The 25,743-nt window shown below is 38.1% G+C and overlaps 1 protein-coding gene across 3 annotated transcripts in view; it reads left to right on the top strand.

The window, feature by feature from the left end:
- Positions 1-25,743, top strand: part of MEIS2 (Meis homeobox 2) — a 178,802-nt gene that overhangs the window by 11,354 nt on the left and 141,705 nt on the right. For all 3 annotated transcript variants that reach the window (XM_065404504.1, XM_065404503.1, XM_065404505.1), the window contains exon 7: positions 3,991-4,105. In XM_065404504.1, the coding sequence (XP_065260576.1) occupies positions 3,991-4,105 (115 nt within the window). The remainder of the gene's footprint in view (positions 1-3,990; positions 4,106-25,743) is intronic.

Below are 25,743 nucleotides of genomic sequence, written 5' to 3'. Positions count from 1 at the left end.
CGACAAAAGAGTAACACATCAGATTTGCTTCATATACCCAGAGACTCTTGTCCTTTCCATGCTCTTTTCTAGATTTAGCAAAATTCAATGATGGTGCTAAATCCATTTTTTTTTAACTTTCAAGGGAGAAAACACTGGCAACATTGTGTTTTCTAGGGAAGGCTGTGTGTGTAAATGAGAAACAGTGGATAGCAGCAGAGTGATCTCCTGTGGCCCTGCTAGTACAAGCTTTCCCCATATTGTCTCCTGCTTTTATATTAATTACAACTTGCATTATCAGCTGCGAGTCTGTAGCCCAGCAAATAGAAAATACTGCCCCTGGAGACCTAGCTTCTTGTATCTATTTTCCATCTCCTTCTATTGTGCTCCACTCAGTATTCACTGCTTTTCTCCTGGTAACACTGCTCTTTAACACAATTAGGTAAGAGCAAGAAGAGCACCATATTTGACTCCCAATTATTAAAACTACTGGGAATAGATACATGTGCACTGTCTGCCTTCTATGGTACACTGCTGTAGTTTAGTTCATGATTAAATACATGTGCATTTATGTTATAGTGTATGTATGTGTATGTGTATATACATATATATAAAATCAGCAAATGCATTTTAATCACACCACTCTTTGATCTTTCTCTGCAAAGCACATTTTTAAAGCTAACAATATTATTCACAAATTGATAAGAAGCTACGTTAACAGTTTATATAGCAATTCTATCTATCTATAACTCTTTTTAGAGCAATACCGTGGGCCTGATCCAAAGCCCAATGAAGTCAATGGAAAAACTGCCATTAACTTTAGTGGGCTTTTGGGGGAGGCTCTCTATATGCATAATACATTGTATTGATTAGTTCCATCAGAGTAATTCTCTTAAAATGTATATTTGGGTACCAGTTTTGCTTCAGTATTCATAAAATTACTGCAAATGACTGGGAATGTGTCCAGGAAGATTTTCTTCAGGGATGCAAAGTTGGAACCTGTCTAGGAAAAAAAGTAAGAAGTTGGATTACACATACACACACACACATATCTTAATCCAAAGAAAAATAGTGGTGCCTCATGATCCACCCTTATGGTTTCTGATCACAGCTTTTATAATACAAAAGAGTAGTTAATTTCCCTGTGCTTAACATATTCTTAGTATTCTATGATTGCAACTTGTAAATAACCACTTTATTATTTTTATCTCTCCACAAAATGCTGCCAAATTCTTTTCCTCAAGAAACCCGTGTCATAAGAAATACACTGAGTTCCAAATCAATACAGTCTGTCTTTCTAAAACTCAGTCTACAAACTGAGGTCAAGCACAACTTGGACTGGTATAGACAGCTAGGGTTTTCAGCTGCGGGAAGTCTGATTCGGTGATGCTTTCCAAATCATTACATTTTCAGAACAGAAGACTGGTCCAGCTTTTGAAATACTGTATGATAGGTTTTGGATGACATTTGCCTTAAAACATAGCTGAGGTGTTACTGGTTAATTATTGTAATTTTCATATGTATGGTAAGGAGCTTTAACAGCAACCAGCTTAAGAGAGCCTGCAGTGTATAAAATTAACATAACTCGCTGTGTTCTCTGAAAAGTTTAGCCTAGGTGAACATGTTGCAATTATTATATTCTAAAAGAAGGTTCCAGCCTGATGTTGTTGGAGGGCTAAACTCATGCCATGCTATTGTTTCTTTCCTTTTTCATGTATTTCTTCTAGCTCTTTATCTGATTACCATCCGGCAAACAGCTGACGCTAAGAGGCTGCAGAGGGCTGAAGAGCTCCTGTCTGCTGTTTGCCTTCAGCTTGAAGCTATTTGAGTGGTTTCCTAACTCAGAGATAAAAAGAGGAGCTCATAGGCACAACTCTTATTTTAATCCAGGCTGCAAAGAAACTTGCTCAGTCTTTGCATTTTATTTCTGTCTGAACTTTCTCCCCCAATTTATTTTCATTCATAGTCTATTTTTTAATAACATCTGAGCTGCTTTGACTCTTTAGACTTTTCATCTTTCTTTTTGTTTTTATTTTCACCTGACTTTGCGACATGATGGTAACATACTTTTTATTATGGTTTTGGGGATGGCGATAATTAGCTTTTGGTGGATTTAGTTGGTACAACAGTCTCAACAAACATATAATACTAGTGTGTAATCAGTAATTTTTGATAGTCTTTGTTGCAGTTCTATATTAGAGAAAGTATGTGAGTTAGTTCAATAGAGTTTGTATCCTAAATCCTGTCAGCCGTGCTGACGGGTTATGGCTGTTGTGGATCCTGGGACAAATCCTGCCTGATTTACTCATTCGTGTAGTCCAATTGATTTAAGTGGGACTGTTTGTGTACATAAGGCAAGCAGGATTTGGCTCCCTATTAGTTTTTGGTTACTTAGGGTCTGATCCAAAGCCTGTTGAAGTCAATGGAAGTCATTTAATTGACAACAGTGGGCTTTGAATCAGGCCTGTAAAGTTTGGTTGGGTTTGGATAAAAACATTATCTGGCTGTTCCACTATATTGCTGTAATGCATGTGGTATCAATCAGTTTTGGGAAATTACCTAGACAGGGTTCATTGTATATACAGGACTTGATTCTGATCACACGTACACTGGTTTTACTCAGGGTAACTCCACTGATTTTATTTGATTTACTTCTGATTTACATTGGTGTCAGTGAGGTCAGAATCAGGCTGTACATGCATCAGCATACATCATTCACAGTTCATGGTATTTGCTGATGTTGTAGTAGTTTAGGGTGTGCATTATTTTCTCAACCAAGATTTTTTATTTTTCAAAACTTTTCTTGTCTGAAAGTGTTACAATGTGCTTAATCTAAGTTGTCACATACAGGTGACAAGTAATGCAGGTCCAGCCCCAAGTCTGATCTGTTTCATGTGTTCTTGCTCTCCTTTTTTGCCAGAGGAAATTCCATCTCTTGCCTGCCTTCATGTGGTGCTGATAAAGCTCTTCCTGTACAGTAGAATTCCTGTTTTCCTTTAAGCAACAGCAGGGTATTGGGAATGATCAGGAAAGGGGAGGAGGACCAGGAGGAGACTACACTCAACAAAGTAGCACTGAACTGTAACTTTCAGTTTTCCTCACTTATCCTTTTAAATAGGAGTTCTTCACTCTAGAAAAACCAATACTCAATAAATTAAAAGCTATCATGAGTTATGTGACTGAAGTACAGTAGTAGAAGTCTTACTTAGCCAAGTATTGTCAAACTTCATATGTCTGTCTTTTACATTCTTTTTTATTGTATTTTATGTGTATTAATGTAGAAAGAATTACATAAAAATCACCATATATATTATTTTATATAATCACCTGGTGATTATGCTTGACAGTTCTTGTAAGTGAACTGTTAAAGAGCGATACATCTAGAAAGTCTTTAAAAATGTGTCATATCGAAGAAAAAAATTCTTTACTAGTATATATAATGTGTTTCATAGAGAGCTTATTTTTCACACAGCTCTGCGTTTGCTTGAAGTATTTCCAATATTCAAACTGGTGGCGGAGAGAGGGGTGTGAGGGTATGCTCCCCTCCCATCCACTTTTTCCTTTACTTTTTAAAATACTTTACAAAAGAAATTCCCTCTCACCTAACCAGATGTGGCAAAAATGGGGGAGAAAATGTGGCACTACATCCACTCCAGTTTGAGCTTCAAGTATTAGAGAAAAAAACATGTCAACTCATCTGCAAATAGTTCATCAGGAAATACTAAAGCTTTTGGCAGAAGTGTTTTACTGCTCTACTATTAAAACAATTAATCCCAGATAGCTGTTGGAAGAGTAAAAATCGGTCCTTTATTTTACCAGATAAATCTTTGTATGTCCTCCGCTTCTAACTACTGAAGACATATTACATTGTACAAACAGTATCAGTATTTGGCACGTTTCACAAATGCTAATGTGTATACTTTTCCTCCTTCCCCCTCTGTTTTCTTTCTGTTCCTCATTTGCTATTGGAATGGGAACTGTGGAAAAAATTCCTTGGCATTCTGACACCAGAACCCTTCATCTTGGAGAGACCACGATGATGCAACCTCAACGCATTCAGCAGGCACACCGGGGCCCTCCAGTGGGGGCCATGCTTCCCAGAGTGGAGACAACAGCAGTGAGCAAGGTAAAAGGTCAAACTTTTTCCCTGTGCAAAGTAGGCATGACTAAAATAACTTTGGCTTTTTTATGATATCAGTACATCTGCCTTAGTGTAAACATGGAGTGGCAGGCTTGCAGTGTAATCAGCTGTAACTTAGGGAGACACTATTTCCTTTTCTTAACCTACTTAGCTGCATTTTATTATTATTTCAAAGCGAAATATCTAATCTTCAAACAAGTCTTTGTAATAACAATTGATTAGTTCTGCCAATTCCTTTACAAATTTGGTTATCTGCAGTTTATTTTTGAGTGGTGTAAGTAAATATAATGACAGGCATACTCTCCAGCTGTGATGCAGTAGTTTGTACTGGACTGTAAACAGAGAATTTAACTTGTAATATTAGCTATAAAAGGACTCCTATAGCAAGCCGTAAATCTGTTACAGCGTATAAGGAAGATGCAGAAGTCAACTCTGACTGACTGAAAAAAATCTTGTGCAGTGGTTGCCTGTATAATATGTTTTCTGAAAACATGAATTTTGAATGCTTGATAGAGACAGACTCAGGCTGCAAAATTCAAGTCCAGAACTAGATTTTGAAAACCCCCGACTCTCCAAAGTTCAGGAAGGCCACAGCTTTGTACCTTGTTCAGCCATTTCTGCCTGTGCCAAGTGGGTGTCAAACACTGCCATTCGGACTGGGTAGAATGTTACACCTGCTTTGCACTCACTTGGCACAGGTGTAAATGACTGTGCAAGGCAGGGGAGAGTCAGGCTCCAGGTGTTCAGAAATTGAGTTTTGGTGGAATCTCTTGTATAGATGAGGCTCACTGTAATTTTTGGATTTTGATCTGGGTTCACATTTTAAACATTCCCGAGGTTCAGTGTGGTAGTTGCAGTTTCTCTTTGGTATATTGAACTGGGTCCCTCTCCTGTTGTTATAGATTATTTGTACAGGGTGCATTTAGATTGTTGCTGCTAGAAAGTGGAAGAGGTTATGATAAAGGGTTTGATCTTACTCCCATTTGAGTCATTCAGAATCTTTTCATTAACTTCAGTGGGAGTTGGATCAGGCCTTAAGTCAATGGGAGTCATTCCATTGACTTTAACTAGATTTGGACCAGGCCTGTAATGAACTATAACAGCCACAGTAACTAATGACAAAGAGGGCTTTAGTTATAAAGCACCAGGTCAGTGAAACCTCTAGTAATTAACTAGCAAACTTTATGGTTTATAGATATAGATATAATCAATATGGATTTCTTGTCACTAAAATGATGATGATTTAGTGGAATATTTATTTATTTTTTAAAGCGCCCATCCCTGTGGCATTTGGGAGTATGACATAACTTAAATACATCAATGCATTATTCTAAACTGTCCATCCCAAGCAGGACACATAGGCCTCATACCTGTATCCACGCCCTACTCCCAACAACCATAAATAATTCAGCAATGATCCATCATCAAACAATGCTTGACCACAAAGACATGTCTTGTACTGCAGCTTGGAGGACAGAAACTTTGAGCTCTGGTTGATAGCCAGCAGGAGTGAGTTCCGTGGTCCTGGGATCCTGCACCTGAATACCCAATTTCTAATCTCCAGGCATGTAAATCTAGGGGCTGTCAGCAAATACTCCTAGGCTGACCTCATTATTTGGTATGAAGCATAGGCAGAGGTCAACCCTAAGGTAGCCAGATATAAGATCTATTATTCTAAGTTATGGTCTGTGGTATTGTATGCTCACAAATATACTATACTTATTTAGGCATCCAGTGGGCTCCTGTGTAGCAACCAATTTAATCACCTGAGTGTTGCCTGGTGTGCTAGGAAAAATATATACCTAAAGTGCTTCCCCATCTACCTGGTATGTTTCCTTTTGAAGTGCCAATCTACAAATTGAATGTCAGGACTCCAATCAGCTGCTAGCACTTGAAAGATGTACACTCCTGTGATGTTTAGGTAAAACTCCCATTGAAGACTATGGCCTAGATGCCTCCCCTCCCACATCCTCCCAGGGAAATTACAAGAGGGTACCTATTGGAAGAAAATTCTGCAAGAATCCCCTTGTTGAATTTTCCTTGGATTGTTCCATTAGAGGGGCAGGATTGACCTCATAACTACTGAACAGGCAGTGGTTCTATCCCCAAGCCACATGGACCCCCAGAATCTGAAAGAGGCCGCAGCCATCTGTGAGGAGAATCTGTGCCTCTCCTCCAGGTCTGGGACCCGCTTGTCTGACCCTTGCTGGCTCTCTGATCATTTGGCTCCACTGAAACTGCATTGCCAAGGCTCTCCTTTGCTGCTGCCTCTGGGGCACTGCTCCTCCAATGGGGTTTCTCTGGGATGGAAGAGTTCATGAAAGAGTTAATGCAGCCTCAGATTGCATTAATATCCCAATGGCTTTTCCACCAGTGTCAGGTGGGGTGGCAGAGGTAAGTGATCCACATTGCTCCTCCTCAGTCCTGCCTCTTGACCTTCTACTCTTTCCTGGCCCTCCTGGCCCTTCCTTTCCTGATCCTCCTACTCATTCCCCTGACCCACCCATTCTCAGATCCAGCTCTCTCCCTTAAGGGAAGGTCAGTGGGATCTGATGATGGGTGGATGCTGCCATCGATGTTGTTGACCCTCTGTGCAGGATAAGGTAGATCTACACAAAGGGCTCCTCCCATGATGTTGTGACTAGAAAGCATTAAGCCATATGGGAGTTTTGCCTGTTTAAGGAGTGCAGTATCTGACCCAGAATGCCACAGCACAGCGGCTGCCCATTCAGCATCAAAAGGGTTAATGTAGGGGAAGTTTGAAATTAGTTAAAATATTTTGGCACTGAAAGAGTTACAAAAAGGGCCTTCAGGCAGTGAATGATGAAATATTATCCTAATTTTATTAGTGGTGTCTGTGTTGTTTTTAGCATGTCACCTCGGCTGTACAAGGGGAAACTACACTATACGCTGTATCGATCATCTAACAAACATAACTACTAGTGACCTGTAATCTACCAAGCATTTATTGACTTTAGCCTGGTTCAGATTCACAGACCCAGGTCAATGTCACAAAATACTATTGTAGTGAATAGTAAATAATGTAGTAAATATAATCAGCTTTTTTTTCTCCAGTGAAAGGGAGAAAGGGTTAAATACATCTAATAATAAAAATAAAACATTCAAAACATTTTACAAAGGGGGGGGGGGAAAGGAGAAGCTGATTTAATGGTCTAATGAGGCCATCTTCCAGAGACTTGTTTTGTGTAAGGCTTGCTTTGACCTTTCGCTTTGCTCAGGAGCCCAACGCTTCATTTTTCACATTCTTGCAATTACGTTAACGCTTCAAGCATTTCTGACTCCAAGTCAGCTAGCAACACCAGGCATAACTCAACACTGTGAGTTTTTCTCCTCTCTGTAGATTCATTAACAGGTCACTGGGGTCCCAACTGAAATTTAAAACTGACTGGTTCTGTTGGGTTAGTTGAGTTATGGCAAGGGAGACAGCAGGAAAGGGGCTGAGAGAAGGGGAGGAGAGATAGAAGACCCTAGGGTTTTTGGCAGGGAATATATCTGTAAAACCCTAAGCAGCACATTAAAAGGTGTGTGAAGCTTTTCGTTGGGGAGGGGGGGAATCTGTAAGTCTTTTGGGGTGCTACATTTTCCTTATTCTTTGCAAAATAAAGTAAAATGTGCTTTTGCATATGTAATGTCCAAATTATTATAGCAACTTCTAGTATTCTGTATTGGTTTATTCCTTGGTGATGGATATGTCACCCACAGACTTTAATTCTTATTTAATCTCTTTATGGGATATTTCAAATAATGAATATGGCAGATTATGCAGGAAAAGAAGGAAATCAATCTTTTTAAGATTTAAAAACATGTGGTCTACAGGAAACCACTGGAGAATAGTGTTAGTTTCATATTTTATGACACCAAGATTGTATACCTGGTTTGCCACATTTTTAGTTTTTTAAATCAAAGGGCCCAATCCTTAGAGGTGTTAAGCACCCACAAGCAGGCCTGTTGAGAGAAATTTGGGGCCCCAGTGCCTCATGTTCACTGGGTCCCCCAACTCCTCCCATTTCACTTTATTTATGCAGACATTACAGACGTATATGGACATGTTTATACAGATGTTCAGCACCTCTCAGTATCAGACCCACAGTAGTAAACTTGTGCATAAGTTACAAGCCAAAAGCAGGAAGCTCGTTCTGCAGCATATAGCAGCAAACTTAACAAGATGGGATCAAATTCTACTTGCCTTACTCATGTGAGTAGTTCCACTGGCATTGATGGATCTATGTGTGTGAGTAAGGTGTGTAGGCTTTGGCCAACTGTAGAGAGGATCTGAGCACCATTTGTTCAGAAAATATCTTAATTAGTCTTTAAACATTTTTCTGTGGTAGTTTGATGTTTTGTCCCACTGATTTGCCCACAGTAGCTTTCTGCGGGAAAGATTAATTATCTGCTTCAGGGCAAAGTCAACAGAGATATTGACTGAAATCACACATGCTTATCCTAGGTTACATCTTTGGGTTGATGCATATTGGAAAAGTTAGTCTGGGTGAGTTTCTTGTTCATTGTGTAATACATTATGATATACGAATTTGGAAGCACCGTTAGTTGGTAAGTCAGAAAAGGCCTTTCTTGATATTGAAACTACTAACACAGTAGGCATATGTAAAATGAGTCTGCTTTGAAACCAAATCATAATAGATCCAGAAAGAAGGAGGAGTTGTATTAAATAATGCAATGTGTTCATACACAGTACGCAATTGAATTTTCATACCCAAACTTTGCTATTACAAAACAACATGCATTTATGATGTTTTTTTCCCCATTATTCTTTTACATATCATGTGTAGATATGCATGCATTGGATTGTATGCATATCTCCTTCTTATATCTTCAAAACTTCTCAGCTTAACAGCTTATAGAGTGAAGATACAGTTTTATTGGTGAAAAATTATCATTTTGTTGCTAGAAAGTAAACTCCAGGTTCTGTTGTGAAAAAGCAAACTTCCTAATAAATAATATTTTACTGGAGATGCATCATTTCTAAAGGCACTATTTTCCTAAAGGTAAACTATGTGCACTATGAACAATTCTTAAAGAACAATGATTTTTTTCAGTTGAGGAAGATACGGGAAGAAAGTAGCTCTTATTAATTCACCTTTTCCTTTCAAGTTTTTGGGGACTGTCCTTGTGTTGATGGGTATGAGTAATTCCCATTAATGGTGATGGGAGTTACGCATGTGCATTGACAGGAGAATAGACCCCTCAGTGTTTAGAGCACATGAAATTTACATTTTTTCCCATTGCTGTAATTGAGATGTTGACAAATTGGAGAATATTGATGAGCCTTTGTTTTAAGTATTTCTTGTCAAGTTTGTTTTATTTTTCATGGCTTGAACAATAGAGGGGGTTCAGCAGCAATGAATAATAAGGGTAGAGTAAAGATAACATTGTATTTCAATATTTTGATGTGCCAATATGAAATAAATTGTCTTAGGCAAATGGAATATGCTGTTTTAATCATTAGCTATGCATGAGAGAAAAATTGATGTTGACATCTTTGCTGTAAAATCGTTGTAATGGGGCCTTCCTTACAATTCATTTTTGTAAAATTCATTTTGTACATTTTGCAGCAATTGAACAATCCCTGCACTGTGAATAGGCAGAATTCCCAGAAATACTGAGACAGTTGGCCCAGTAACTGCTGAGCTCACACTGCACACCACATGCACATTAACCATAGTGCTGCCAGAAACAGTTTAGTTAAATATATTAACATATTAGTATCCACCCATCTTTCTTTTCTTTTATTCGATTGTGTGAACAAGTACATTTTTGTTTTGTTTTTTTTACCATTTATGTCCCTACCTATCAACCAGTCAATGGGGCTAGAATTTCATAGTAAATCTCTTTTATTTATTGTACAGTTTTCTAGTCATTATACTGGTGAAAACTGCAGATCCCCACCTTTTATTGAATTTAAAGCTTAGAGGTGAGTGAGCTCTTAAAATATTATAATACATTTTAAGACTTACATCTTACTCTCTTAGTTTCCAACCCACATAGTTATATGCAAAAATGTTTTTTTCCTACAAATATACAAGTTATTAGATAACATTTACTATGTGTTCTAAATATGTTGTGCTGGGGTTTCAAATGCAGCTTAGGAAAACTCTGTCAATGGAATGTTTTCATAGTGGCAGGAATCTCTTTAAAATACCCCTAGATACAATATGACAGATGCCATCTGGAATAATCTTTTGCTAGTTGTTTTTAACTTTTATTTTTCCTACAGCTAAGTTCATCCCAAACTGGTCACTTACTGTTAATGGTAAACACAGTGAACTTCTTTCCTCCCTTCTCTACATGAAAGCTCAAAAGAAAATAACCAAATAATATTGCTGAAGAGATTGCTAATGGTGGGATATTTACTCTTGCCTTTATCATTTTGTTTTTGTTTTGCTTTTTTCAAACGCAGAGGGTAAGATTTCCCTTAAGGTCGTTCCCACCCCCACACCCTCTGCCAGATCTAACCCAGCCCCCCTCAAAATGTTAGCTATTATTTTATTTGCCAAATTATAAAAGTGTCTGTCTGTTACAATATTAATGTTTTCATAATTCAACACTCTCAAACATGCAGTAGTAAGTGCAAGTGTTTAAATGCCTTCCTGTGTTGTTACAGTCTGACTAATTTCTTCCTATATATGTTAACTTATTTGAAAGATCTAGTGTTGGAATCTCTGGATTTTTTTTTTTAACTTAGTCGTGTAAAGGGATGTCTCCTGATGCCTGTTAGAGTTTAATTTAGAGTAGTAATTAAACTTGAATACTGCCTCATAAACAAAAGATAAACAATAAACCAGCCACGTTCCCTGCTGTTTCATAGCTTTCTTTCCCAGATGTTTTAGCCTGATAATTTTTACACAGTGAACTACCTAGCATGGTGTGCTGTGGACAGAGGTCAAAGACTAGTTCTATGTAATAGATTTTTTTAAACTTTTTTTTAAAATAAAATGCTGGAGGATTTTTCTTCATCTAGCTGATTAAATTCTGAGATACTGAAGGACACTTATAATTGATTTTGTAATTTCCCTTCCCCTCCACTTGTTTAACAAGGCCATGCTGATTTAAAAATCATCAATGACCTAGTGAGCTTTAAAAATTATTAAGGTATTTTGACAATTAATTCTATTTCACTAAACAAAAGGAGAGAGCAAGAGGGAAAGAGAGGGAGAAGATATTCCTTTAAATACTGTGTTGATCCTAAGCAACTAAAGAAATGTTGACAATAGAACATTTTTTCCCCCCAAACCAACCCTCAGGCTACTGGAGCTTGTGTGTCCATTTCTGGACCATTCCACTGTCAGCCATGATCTTTCTAATTGTCAGGTACTAGTAGGCCATTCGAATGCAGAAGCCATGTTATTTTCACTGGGTGGGGTAATTACTGAAAGCTGAGAATAGCTGCACTAAAGACAGAGGGATACTTTCATGATCCCATTAGCATAAGAGTGGGTAAATTATTCATGCCAAGTGAGGATTCTATGGGGAAAAGTATAGTTAATGCACATAGTTTTTAAATGTATCCCTTTCTGCTCTGAGACTAAATTCTTGTTGGATTCAGTTCTCAGACATTTACGGGAAAGCTCTAGTGGCATGTTAGACGCAGTTCATCTCTCTCTGTTTGCAGCGCTCTCAATAGAGACCATCTGGCAAAGATCCAAAAGGTGATTAAACAAAATGATCAGCTCTTGTTGCTGTGTTACATGTCCAATACTCTGGATTAAAAAACATGACCCACGACAGTCAGCTAAAGTCATTCTTTTTTTTTCTTTTCCCTATAAGAATTCAGATGGTCCACAAATGTCTATGCCATCTTTGTGTCCTTATGGCCCATAATCATGAACAGGTTGTGCAAATGGCTCTTTCTGTAGCACGGTCTGTTCCAGCAGCATAGAAAAATTTCCTATTAATTGGGTCAGTCTAATGTTCATAATGACATGGGGAAAAATTACTAAAATTTATTCTTTAGTAGACATAAAAAATGTGTGCTTTCTGCCATGAGAGAGTTGAAATCTGACAACAGGTTCATGTGATTGATTAATTTTCTTGTGACTGAAGAAATTCAAAGCATGACATTGTCATCTGCTGAAAATAGTATACAGCTCCCTATAACCAAACAAAAAGGGGGAAAAAATGAGCTGTGGTTTAACACCACAATCAGGGATGAATTTACAGTGCCATTCAGAAGAGTACTCCCTTATCATAAACAAGCTGATAATCACACTGAATCTAACTCCCAATTAGCTCTTCCTTCCCTCACAGAGATCAGCGTACATGTCCTCCTTAAGCCGTGATATGTTGCTATTGAGTCAGACAGAACATTTGTATACCTTATGTCATATTCAAAATTTAAGGATTAACACTATATATTACCAGGAAACCCAGCTAATCAGCAAGGTAATTTTCAAACCAATCACTTAGATGACTGAGTTAAGGTAAAAATGCCAAGACTGTGAATAGGGGACATATGTATCTTATCTTTTGGGGGTTGCACCAAATGCCAAGTAGTAGTGTAAATTCAACAGAAAGCAGACATTGTTGGAAAGTAATTAAAGAAATATTGAAATGCAATCTACCATATGAGTGAAATATTTGTAGAACTACTTTGTTGTTTCATTCATAACAATTTGCATGGACCTGAACAGTGATTTTTTTTAACAGCTACTTTCAGGAGGTGAGGGGGGGGATGTTGAAGTACAAGTTGGAATACACAGGATATAGGACCTACTGCTGAAATATTCAATCGTATAATTAGATATAGCCTGTCTCTGAGAACCAAGAATATTTATAGTCTGAAATCATTTGGCTGATTAAAGAAGGGAGCTCTTCAAGAAAAGAAGAAAGACGATGCTAACAAAACAAATAAATCAAATTCTGCTTTTAAAAGCTAAGAAGATCTAGCAAGGCTGTCAGCTCCCCTTACTATATAAGGTGAAAGCAATAGGTAAAAGATACAGATGTGTCTAGAGTGCTCAGGGAGGGGAAGTGAGGCTCCCCTAGAGTCAGTGCAATGTGGCAGATGAAAGGGACCCATATAGCCTTGGGGGTCTTAAGGCTATTACAGGGCAACTCATGCTCTGTTATCATGCTGATTTTCAATTGATTTTTGGCTGTACAGTACTTGTTGAAGGCCCTCTAGAGCATCAAACACTGCATTATGGCGATACACATTGTAATACATGTGCTTTTTGTCTTACTGTCTTTACTTTGCCTGGTAAGAGCAGTGGACAACCATTCTGTGATTTCTCCAGCTTCTGGGGACATTTTAGGTTTGGGAGTAGGTGGAAGGAGTTTGACAGCCATCTTTACTCATTTCTTAATGCAGATTGACATATTTGTTTACAGTGTTGCATTTTCTAACCAACTGAATCTGAAATGGTTGTAAACCATTTAATATATACATTGGTTTAATCAGGTTTCAGAGTAGCAGCCGTGTTAGTCTGTATCCGCAAAAATAACAGGAGTACTTGTGGCACCTTAGAGACTAACAAATTTATTAGAGCATAAGCTTTCGTGGGCTACAACCCACTTCTGCACTCAGGCTTAGCTCTGTATTTGATCAGAAGGTACGTCACTCATTTTGGGGACTGACTTTACCTCCATCCCTCACAAACCTACAATGTTATTACTTCTTACTGTAGGTAGCTGATATCAGAGATGCTTAATCCTGAGGCTGAGGTTGCAGAAACTTTCTATATGCTAGAGAAATCAATTTAGCATATTTTCAAGCTTCCACCTCTGCTTTTATGTAGTTGTGTCCCTCATGTTGGTGCACTCTCACACACTGTGAAAATAAGAGTCACACAGCTGAGTCTTGAATACATTTATTCAAACATGCAAACAGCATATGCAAATGAAAAACAGAAGTTTTACATGCATAAAAATGTACTATGAAAAAACGTGCGTGTGGAAACCCTGTGGGTGCAACTTCCCATGTCAGAGTAAGGCACAGTTGAAAATTTAACCCCTGGTATTTGAGATTTGTATAGAAAGGCAGTGTGGTGTACAGGGTAAAGCACAGCACTAGGAGACAGGGGATCTAACCATAGCTCTGGCACTGACTCAGGGCACGATCCAAGGCCCATTGAAGTCAATGGAAAGACTCCCCTTGACTTTATTGGACTTTAGATCAGGCTCTAATGTCTCAGTTCTGCAATTTGTTGCACACGGATGACAGCTGCTTCAGTGGCCCTTTGTATGGATGTGGCTGTCTGCCCATGTGCAACAAATTGCAGGATTCTGAAGCCTATTTGTGTGACCTTGTGCAAGTTATGTTACCTCTTTGTGATCTACTTTCCCCATCAGTAAAATGGGGGCAATAATATTTAGCTACTGCACAAGGGAGTTGAGTCTCAGTCAATTAACATTAGTGAAGTGCTTTGATATACTTGGATGGATGGTTATATAGAAGTGCTGAGTATTATTATGGTATTGTAACTGTGAAATCAAAGCAAGAGAAGCATTGGGAATGCATCTAGGTATTTTATTGCTTGTTTAGACACTCTCTCCTCTTTCAATACAGAGAAATTGGTAAGAGAAATAGCTTAACATTGCAGACTGATTTTTAAGTAGTGGGAAGGTCTAAATTTTCAACATTTAGGAAGTCAATCACCAGAAAGGGCATAGACCTGGGAACCGTTTCTAGGCAATCTGTACATGAAGGTGAAATGTTTGGAATAATGTCTTCAATGTATTAGACTTTGATTTGTCATTATGTAAGCATGTCTTCCCATTACACAGTTTTTTCTTGAACAAACATATTTAATTTGAACAACTCAGGGAAACTCTGTGTTTGTGTTTGCACTCCCTTTTATCTACCAGAGCACCCAAGGGCAGTTATGCATTGCAGGATTTGTTCCAAACCAATGTTTTGTTTTGATTTTGTGTGTGTGTATATGTGTTTCTGGAGGATTGCCTTTAACACTCTAGAGCTATACAGCGGGTTGTAGTGTTTAGTGGCCTCGTGCACCAGCAGTTCTGTCTTTTAGACATTGACATTGATTTTCCTCATATTGGCATGGGAAGATCGAGTATACTCCTTGCTCCATTGCCTAAGAGTCTGCAGTGTGCACACAGACAGTGGTGGCCAGGAAAGCAGGTTTAGGGCATCAAAACTGGCAGCACTAGTATGAATACCCTGCTTGATATTTTAGAGCTTCTTTTAGCCAAATATCACATTCAATGCATTCGTTTTGCTGCAGGGGAAATTATAAAGAAAAAAATGTACACACAATATATTTTATCATTACAGTTCCTTTTCATTTTGGTCCTTGTGAATATACCAGGTTAGCTTTAGTACCATGGTTTTCCACATAAGTTACTTATAATAACTTTGTTAAATGCACCAAATACAAGACACATTCCATAGTTGCGCTATTCATAAAAACTCTCTTTTGATTTTGGGCCAGGGCAGACTCTCCACTGGGCATTCAAGGAGACGTTTTCCAAGAAAGGGGGCTTGAGTCAGCTGGAAGACAGGTCTTCCCTGTTCAAAAGAGTGGAAATGATTTTGAATGTAGGAGGAGGTTATCTATATAAGGTCCTGATCCTGCTTCCACTGATGTCTATAGCAACTGTGTGACTTGAACAGGAGCAGGATCTGGTCTCAAATCCATATCCGTTTCACAGAGTTTGGAACAATTGGGGTTGCACACCTATGCAATTGAGACCAGAATATGGCTCTTTAATATTAAAATTTACACTGCTATTAATTTTATAGGAGAAATTCCCATAGAAACTGCAACTGAGCTCTTGATACACATACAGTATCTCCAGGAACAAAAAACAAGAGCTCTTCTTAAAACTATAAGTAAATGTTAATAATGTTTTCCCAAATTCTAAAGAAATCCATCTTTTAAAGGGAGCGTCATCATATTTTCTCATATTTGAAGGGACAAATGGAAATAACCCTTGCCAGGGCCATTTCTACATAGCTTTGTAAAAGTACAGAAACTATCCTCTTTTTTCCCCCTAGATTCCTTTTAAAATCAATGTACTTAATTCTGTTATAATTCTACTAATGTTTATTTCAGGTATTCTGGGGAAATTGGGGTGGTGAATTGCTGCCAGTGGCTGATGTAGTGAATGTAATCCTATGTTCTAGCAGTTTCACAGCTGCTATGGGAGTGTATATAGTAGCTGGTCCCTGCACAGGTGTGCAAGTGGTTAAAGGCACACGGAGCCCTCCCCATTGTTCTTTCACAGGAGACTCCCACAGTTGCAGTTCTTGCACTCGCCTAAGCACAAAGACCGCGTAGGACTAATGACACCAAAAGGGGCAGGGAGGAGCAGATCCATTGCAGAGAATGTGCACTACAAACCCTTAAAGTCCTGTGTAATCTTGGGACATAATGCCTCTCAAGGCTCCTATTGGGTGGTATGGCGCCACATGATTCCCATTGTGGGATTGGGCTTATAAGGCATCAATTAGCCCACAATGTGCCAGCCACGGACAAGAGAGGAATGGCAACAGGAGCAGCGGAAAACGGGAAGAGAGAAAAGCATGAGGCAGCCAAGAATTATGTCCAAGGAAGCAGGAGGAGGAGAGGACAGTGCATCCAGAGGGGCAGGCATCCAAGTGGCAGTGCAGCATGTGCGGGGGAGAGACGAGTCAGGCAACAGGGAAGCATGTGCAGGAGAAAGGAGGAGAATGGGACTGAGTGGCAGGAAGGCATATGCAGGAGAGCAAGGGGAGAGAGAAGAAGAGAGATGGAGGGAGAGATGAAATGAAGAAGAGCAGTAGAAAGTGTTTTTGCCTTTAAAAAAATTGTATTGCATTAAAGACAGCTAGTAACACATAAATACTTTGGCTGAGATACTTGACTATGTTGGGTCACTTTGTAGAGCCAGCTTCAGGGGATATCCCCAACATAAGGGGATCCTCTGGTGGCATATAGCAGTTGTAATGGCTCTGATGCCACTACTCTCTCCCTGCAGCAAGCATAGGTGCTGGAACTAAGGGTGCTGAGGGTGCTGCTGCACCCCCTGGCTTGAAGTAGTAATAACAACCCAAATACATGGGGACCCCGACTGTAAAAATTGTTCCAGCACCACTGGCAGCAAGTGTAGAGGGCCTGGCTTGGGGCAAAAGGGTGTGTTTTCCCTGTGCCCTGCTGATTCCCAGGTCCCAGAAGGGCCTTTCCAGCCATTGGTAGCTGACAAATGTTTAAACGTTCTTCTGGCTGCTCTAACTTACACCTGGGGACCAGCCCAGCATGCACCCCATCCAGACTTGGGGAAGCTCAAGAGTGGTTTATGGCTGGCTATCTTTGCATCCCTCCAATTTGCACTGTGCATTCCTCAGCCACAGCCAGGGATTGGCACTTTATATTTCTCCATGTAATCAAAGCCATTGCTGTAGCTGCAACCATGATGTGATGCAGTTGTAAATGAGAGCAAAAGATGATCTGCAAGTTCTCTAAGATGTGATTCATGCTATGAAAATGTTTGACAACCCCTGATTTAATCCTTAACTATGTAAAGAGCTCTTTTTCCTCTCATAACCTGGTGTTAAGGCTTTCAGGCTTATGGGCTGCCCATGTTTAAGCAACTACATTCATCTACACCTTCCTTTCTTTGTATCTGTCCAGAGATGCAAATTGGTCACATTAAAAACTGAACACAGCTCCTCTTATATGTCGAAAGTTCACCGGATAGGAGTCTGACACATACATATATGGATTTTATTGCAGGGCTGAGCCCTAAGCTTTGAAATTATTTATGAGCATAAAATTCAGAAACTTGCATGAACTCCCTGTCCAATTTTACAGTCCTGGATCAAGAGTATGAAACATCACATAAATACTGGAAATCAGAATCATTCAGCTCACACTTCCCCTTTACTTCCTCTGACCTCAAACTCACCACTTAATGGCTGCGCTCTTGTCAGTGAAGGAGTCTTCACTCTATGCAACTGCTAGAGAGGACTGTTCAAGAGAAGCATAAACTTCTACCAGTCCAACAGGAGCCGAGTGCTCTCCTAGTTTCCCTTGCCCCGGGGAACAGGTGTAGGACTGCACTGAAATCCTCTGACTGAGCCAAATTGTATTGTGGGCCTAATACAAAGCCTACTAAGTCAACAGAAAGCGTTCTATTGACTTGAATGAGTTTTGGATCAGGCCCTTATGCTTGTATAAATCCAGAGTAACTCCATTGAAGTAAATGGAATTACTCTGGGATTGCACCAGTGTAAATGAGGGGATAGTTTGGCTCAATGGTAATGCATTATTAGTCTGTGTTTTGTGGGACTGGGCAGCCATCCAGTTAGATATAAAGAGTCCAAGATTATGCAAGTGTAGTGGCATTCTGCATCCACTAACACACTATGCCAGCCTTTTAAATGTTTTAAATAAAACAATTTCCCACTAAAAGTGTAAAAGGAAGCTAACATTCATTTTCTAGATGAGCACGTAATGAAAACTCTTGCTTTTCATATTTCTGTGCTACCAAACTGTAAAGCCTGTTTTGCATAAAAAAGTACTTAGTTCACAAATCATGTAAAATTTAATGAGTGTAACTTTTATTGTGTCAGTTCACTGCCTTGAGAAAATTATTAAAACCCCATGTCTTCTTTACAATCAAAAGGCTACCACCTTTTTAGCATTTCTTTATTGCCAGCTTTTATTTTTATTTCTCAAAATTTAACCAAAAACTGAGCTATGATTTGCCACTAGTTAAAGATTTTAATGTAATAATTTGCATTTTGGAGATGTCAAATATTTTTCTTCAAGAAACGGCTTGGGATATGGAGCTAGTTATGAAGTGGGATGGAATGAAAATCGTTCTTGTGCATCAGCATATACTGTCCATCTTCTGATGTACGGTGATAGCCAAAGTGGGGCCCCAATCCTGTAAAGATTTACCCACATGCAAATACGCCCATTGAAATCAATGGAACTTCTCCCATGAGTTACGTTGTGCATTAGAGTAAGTTTCTGCAGGATTGGGGCCTAAATGGTGAATGGCCACTTAAGGTCTAAACCCCTTCCTGATGAAGTCAGTTGCAAAGCATCCTTTAATCTCCATGGTGCAGGATTAGACCCTTAATTATTGGCTCTTCTACAACTGTGTTAGTATTGTAAATAGTACAAGTATTCTGTTACCTGGTTTCTTAATTTTTACCATGGAAGGACTGGTTGAAATTTTTCACACACAAGATTTTTTCATCAGAAATGTTTTTTTCTCAAATATTAAGCTTTTTTTATTTTTTATTTTTTTAAAAAAGGTCAACATTATCAACATTTTCGGTTTTTCATGAATTTTTCCAAGATTTTTGACCAAAATTTGTATTGAAATATTTTCAAAATTAAAAAATATAGCCCAAAATGGATCCATTTTGAATCCTGCAAAAATAAAATTACTTCTGAATTTTGAATTTTTGGGCAGAAATTGTTATTCTATTTTTCAACATTCTGTATTTAACAATAGGCTAGATGTAGGCTATGTCTACACTATGAGCTAGAAGAAAATAAAAGACCCATCAGGAAGAGCATGCTTCCTGAAAAAAGAAAAATCTTACTGGTTTGACAGTAACAAAAATAAACCAGAAGGTTTGTCAGTCGTGATTTTTTTTTTAAGTTTGATGCTCACTAGGAGCCTAATCTACAAACATTTAGTTGAGCAAATAGTCCTTACCCATGCGAGTAGTCCCATTACACAATCAGGCTCTTCAACTTCAGTTCTCATGTCTACCACCTGTTTGACATACTAGCCGAGATCATTTTCAAATATGGCTAAAGGAGAACTTGATTGGGACGCCATGTTTTATCCTGACGTTTTCATTTCGATCCTAAACTGCAAATGCTTTTCTTATGAAGAAAGGCAGTAAGGTTTTCGTTTATGTCTTTGTTTTTACTTATTAGACCTTTACTTTGACTGCTGGCCTTTCATGCTCTTGGAAGTCCAAACAATGTTAGTCTCACATTGTGTATTCAGAAATTGTGAATTTCTTTTTGGTGAAACATCTGCTACCATGTTAGCAAAAAAAGATAATTAGATTTCTGTCTTTCTGAAGCATAAAAAAAGTCCAGTATTTTCTGCCAGAGAAGAAGATTCCAACTACTAGACTTGACCAGTTTTTTTCAGTAGCTTTATTTTTCCTTAGTTCAATATTGCTTTAGCTTTTTCATGTAGAATACTAATGTCCTTAAATTATATATTACAAATTTACCTTTGATTCTTACACTAGTTCAGTAGCCTTAATTCTTAAGACTATAGGTATCTTCCATCCTTTGACTGTGATAGTAAAATACTCATTTGTGGTAGTGTCTCAACAGATTTGCTATTATACTTATCCATTTTCAGAAAATTTCAAAACAACAAAAACATTGTAGATATCTTCACTGGTGCAGGAAACACTTTGTTTTACTGTAAATTCATTATCCTGATAATTTCTTTATGCTGGATTTTATTAGCAGTTCATATTCCCAAGTTTGAGAATACTTTGGCATAAAGTCCTGTCTGTGGGCAAGATTTTACGAAGGAAGACCTTTCTTAATTTCTTAGATCTTTCATTCTTTCTATTAATCTGTAATTTAGCCTTACTTACAGATTTGTCTGATTTGTTTTGTTTTGTTTTGTCTTCTGAATCTGTAAATTTGGACAAATCATATAGGACTTTCTAATCTAGTAATTCATCATTTAGGTTTGGTTTCAGGCCCTTCTTTCCTTCTTGTAAACTAATCCCAGAGTTCTGGGACCCACCAAAGAGAATGTCATTTCAGTAAGAAGTCCACACTAGTAGAATTCAGGTGTGCTGTATGATGAATAACCTTCCTTTAAACTTTCAAATGTCTATCAAATATTTTTGTTTAGTAGATATAAATTGTCCTTTCTTTTAGATGTGCTGAAGAATTTTAAATCTTTGTAAAGTAATTTTCTGCATTCTTAATTTTACAGATGTAAATATAAAGTACACAGTAGATCCACAGTTGCCTTCAGTCTGTGTCAATGGGAGTTAAGTGTGCATATATGAAGGCAGAATTTGGCTCAAAATATCTTTGTGTGTCTGTACGTATATGTGTGTGTGTGTAGTAATATTTGGTATGCGGGGAGGGAAATTATATAGAGATATCGTCAGAGGCTATAATCTTGATTGTGCTTTTCTTCAGTTATCATTTTTTCCTAAATATCTTCTATAAACTCAAAGCAACTTTTTCTGTTTGTACTTGGGATATGAATATACTTTTCCCCTTCTTTATTCACATGTAATCATTTTACCTGCATCTTTAGAGTATTTCCTTGTAAGGTTCAGCTGCTCTTAAGGTACTGAAAAGTTACCTGGTGTATAATTTGTAATCTAGGAGCAAGCCTAGCACAACTCCTTTGGGTATGATTCCCTTTTTGCTCACCTTGGTAGAGTTCTTGGCTTTGATCAGAAGGGTATAGGTTGAGTCTCAGCTGTGGTAATGTGCAGGACAGCCACAAATGCACAGTTCAATGGGAACTTCCATTAATTGATTATTTCTGTTCTACTGTCTGGCAGCCACTTGCCAGACATAAAACAATTCATTTGCTCATCAGATTGTTTAGGAAGGATACGTTTCTCATGGATGAAAAATTTTGTAGGGTAGGAGGAGAAAACAACACTCCAACTTCATGACATTTTATTAAATGTTCCTTGAATCTTCTTCTATAGCCTACACTTGCAGGAGGAGGATGTTTTATTTATACTAATAGCCAGGAGCACCGCCAGCTTTTCTGCCGCCCTAGGCGGCGGAAGGTCCCGCCCCGAAATGCCGCCCCCCACAGAGGCAGCGGAAGGTCCCGCCGCCGAAATACCTCTGCGGTCGCCGCCCCCCAAATTGTAGTGCCCAAGGGGACCGCCTAGGTCGCCTAATGGGTTGCACCGGCCCTGCTAATAGCTCTTTTCCTTCTCAAACAGCTGTGATCCTGTGGCCTTATTCTAGACAAACTTTGATTCTTTGCAGCCTCTTTATAAGAATAATACTTCCAAACCAATTGTTGAAAGGCCCTGTGTTCTGATGCTTCCCTTTAATCTTTTTGGTATAGTTCAAAAATCAATGTCCTAACTTTGCAACAGTCATTCATCAATCAAAATGTAAATGTCATTCATAATTTTTAAAAATATGATTTTAAATAAAATAATTTAAATTTTAAATCATTTAGTATGTATCAGAAACAACATTAGAATGTTTCACTTGGTAATCTACAGTGTTTATGGAAGGAAATGGTCTTTCTTACATACATTACATTACTTTCAACTGCCATTTTCTTGTTTCTTTTATTTGGCTTCACACTCACGTTAGCCTTTCTCTTTGCCATTTTCTTTTGCCTTTCAGAAGACTTTCCTAGAAGCAACTCTCCTTTGATTTAATTCCTAGCCCATTTTCTTTTTAGGTTCCTAACAGAAAAACTTTAAACTGTTCTTCTGTTCTCCATTCTACTTCTTTTACTGGTGCCTCTCTGGGGTCTTTCTGTTAGTTGCATTAGGTATCCATGAGGTTTGTAGGTTGCAGCTTTGGGGGAGAGCCATAGACTTAGTTGGGGCTGATTTGCCTAAAAAGAGATTTGGGCTTAGTTAAGTTTAGGGCTTAGACAAAGATTTCAGTCTGTTCTTTGCTTGAATCAGTCAGTTCAGCCCATCCCTATTAAAAGAAGTAGAAGAGACCCACAAAACACGTTAACTTTTTGTAGTGTCCAGGGGAATCCACTGAAACTTGGCCTTCATTTAGGATTCCCTCCTGAGGAGCAAATTCCCATGGCTGCTTTTGAAGCTTTAAAAGCTTTGGTTTTGTTTTAAAAGGCCTCTGAGCATAGGCAATGTTTTCATAGGCATTTAAAAACAAAAACCCATAGCTTTTAAACCTTCAAATGTTGCTGTAGGGATTAGCTTCACTGCTCAACAGACTAAGGATGAGATAACACCTGCAAGAAGTGTGTGCACATTTGGATTTTGTGAAAATTGTGATGCAAAATCTCGAATGACCCACAAATGTGCTACACTTGTAAAGTGGTAGCTCTGTGTGTGTGTGTGTGTTTACATCTCTCTTATTGTTATATCTTGTCTGTTTCATTGTAAAGCATCTTTACAGGTAAACTATTCTTTTGACTTTCTTTGGAAAGATTGGCGTAGATCAGCTCATATGATTTTTGAACATTCCTTCATTTGGTCTATGTATGTGCCCTCTGGGTGTAAACGCTGGAAAATGGTCTTCAGTAGAACAGACTGAGTAAAAGTCACCCATTATGTTTCATTATCTAAAGATCATTTTGCCTCAGCATTACTATTGCCTTCTACAGTTAGCATTACTTTCACAATAAATTTTTTTAGCGCCCCTTGGTATAATTGAATGATTCACATTTACTGTAGCTAAAGCCAGATGTAAGGCTCTTGAATTAGAAAACAGGGATGAAGATATAACTATACTAGTTGCTGAAAAGGTCATAAACAGCAATGTCTATGCACCATTTTCAGCTGTATAGCTCTTAAGTTCATCCAACATAGGTGCCAACCTCTGCTTACATTTTTTCAAATTTTTATATTTGAGGATAAAATTATTATGCAACACCACTTTGTTTTCAGTTCCCTCCACCTCCCCCCAAAGCTAAGAAGGCATGTAAACATATGTTCCAGGGTTGCAGATACTAAATTGGCAATCTTGGCACCAAATAACCTGCTGGAACTAAAATGTCAATTCAGAACATGTGCTTAATTTAACAGTCCATAACCCTGTTTTTAGAACATTGAAATACCTACCCTGAGGAAAGCTCATAAAACGTAGGTCTTTAAAGTTCATAGATTAGACCAATGAAACTGCAGCCGTTTTAAGAATGTGTATCTTCATTGGCTCCTATTAATCCAAGATGGCTAAATGTATGAAATACAAGACATGAAAGCACTGAAGATTTTTCTAGAAAGTGTACTTTTGGTAGGTTCAGTGATTAAAAGAATGACAAGAAAAAGAAGAACCCTCAGAAAGAAAAATGTTTTGCATTTGGAAGGCCTGTGTATTGCAGATCTGAAAGACTCTCAGCTTGGTTTGTGAGGGTATTTAACTGAGCTTTTTACAGCATATAATGCTTAATTCTTCTACAAATTCCCAGTGTCTTTAAGGTTCTATTGGTTAGGATTAGGCTGAATAATTTGGAATATCTCTTATTATGTTTCCCCCTGTGTAACATTTCAGATATGTCTGTCTTATTTTACTTTTAAATACATAATTTATAAATAGATAACAATACTGATACATGTGTTTGAATCCCTTCTAAAAAGAAATGACTTGTCTTGTATTGCATACTTCAAGCTGCTTTAAAGTAACTGTCTTCAACAATGAAGAAATCTTTGTTATATTATTCATCTAGAGGCAGCAGAAAATTAAAAAGCTGAGCTACTGTAATAACTAGAACCCATAAACTTTATGCACAAGACCAACCTGAATTTGTGGTAAGCAAGTGTACATGTATAATTCTGCTTTTTTGCACCTGGTCACACAATGTGCATAATGTTTGTCAACTTTTAATGCGAAGGAAGTGTAATTGGATATATTCAAAAATGCACAGGTAATTTTTTATGCTTTTTTTTTCTGCGTATTGTAATTTTTCTGACAAATGGCTTGCAATTTTGCATTTTCACCAATTGTGTGCCTTTGCCGCCAAATTAGATGCATTACTGTTACATACTTTGGGATACGGTGCTTTTATTCCCTTTTATATGAAATAAAACAGCAGCATCTCCTAGTACTGAATAAAATGACAAAAAGAAAAGAAGAAAATGGAATATTTAAGTAGTTAATTTAAGGAGGTTTTTCTTGATTGCTTGCTCAGTGTTTCATACATTGTTTTGATAACTGAATAAGACTGTGGAAAAAACAAGTTGTTTTTTAACAAGGAAATTATTTAGATGTGCAAAGTGTTTATGTATCTCAGTGAGAACAGTGCATTGTTAACAGTGATTGCACACATCACATGGTGCAACCTTTTGACAACTGAGTGTCTGCTGGAGACATCTGTGAAGGATGACCTTTTGACCTAGGAAAGAATGCTGTGAAGGTGGGGGAATGCAACTATCAGAGTATCAGTCCTGGCCTAATGTACTCTGAGAATTCTCAATGAGACCCCATACACTATCCTAGTTAAGTTTCAGTTTCAGCACAAAATTTAGCAGCTTCTCCTAAAACAACATTAAAGGCCTGATTCTGACTTCACACCAGCATAAATCAGGAGGTTAAGTCAGTGGTGTCAAACTCGTATAAAATTGATGTCAAATCAGAATCAGGCCCTTAACCTTTATATATTCTCATCATGTGATTTGTAGCCTGAACAAGGATTATTAATATCATAAATGCCTGTTATTCTGTCAAAGCTGATTTGTTTCTGCAGATCACTTGTTCTCCTGCAAGCAGCATATGGGCTACAGCACCCAACTTGAATCTGTTTGCATGGAAGGTTATAAATTGCAGCATTCAGGCATAGTGGGTTTTGGTAGTTGTTTTGTTTTGTTTTATTTAGGACAATGCACTACACTGCTCTAAAAACGTTCCCAGTAGTCCTGATCTTCACAGAAAAGAAAATCCATTGTACAGTCTGTAATCTGAGAAACTTTCTGTTATCATGCTTGTTTTTATTCACAAGTATTGATC

Source organism: Emys orbicularis, chromosome 4, assembly GCF_028017835.1.
Source record: "Emys orbicularis isolate rEmyOrb1 chromosome 4, rEmyOrb1.hap1, whole genome shotgun sequence".
In the NCBI taxonomy this organism is placed as follows: Eukaryota; Metazoa; Chordata; order Testudines; family Emydidae; genus Emys; species Emys orbicularis.
The sequence above is the reverse complement of the archived record's forward strand: the minus strand, read 5'-3'. Positions and strand labels throughout refer to the sequence as shown.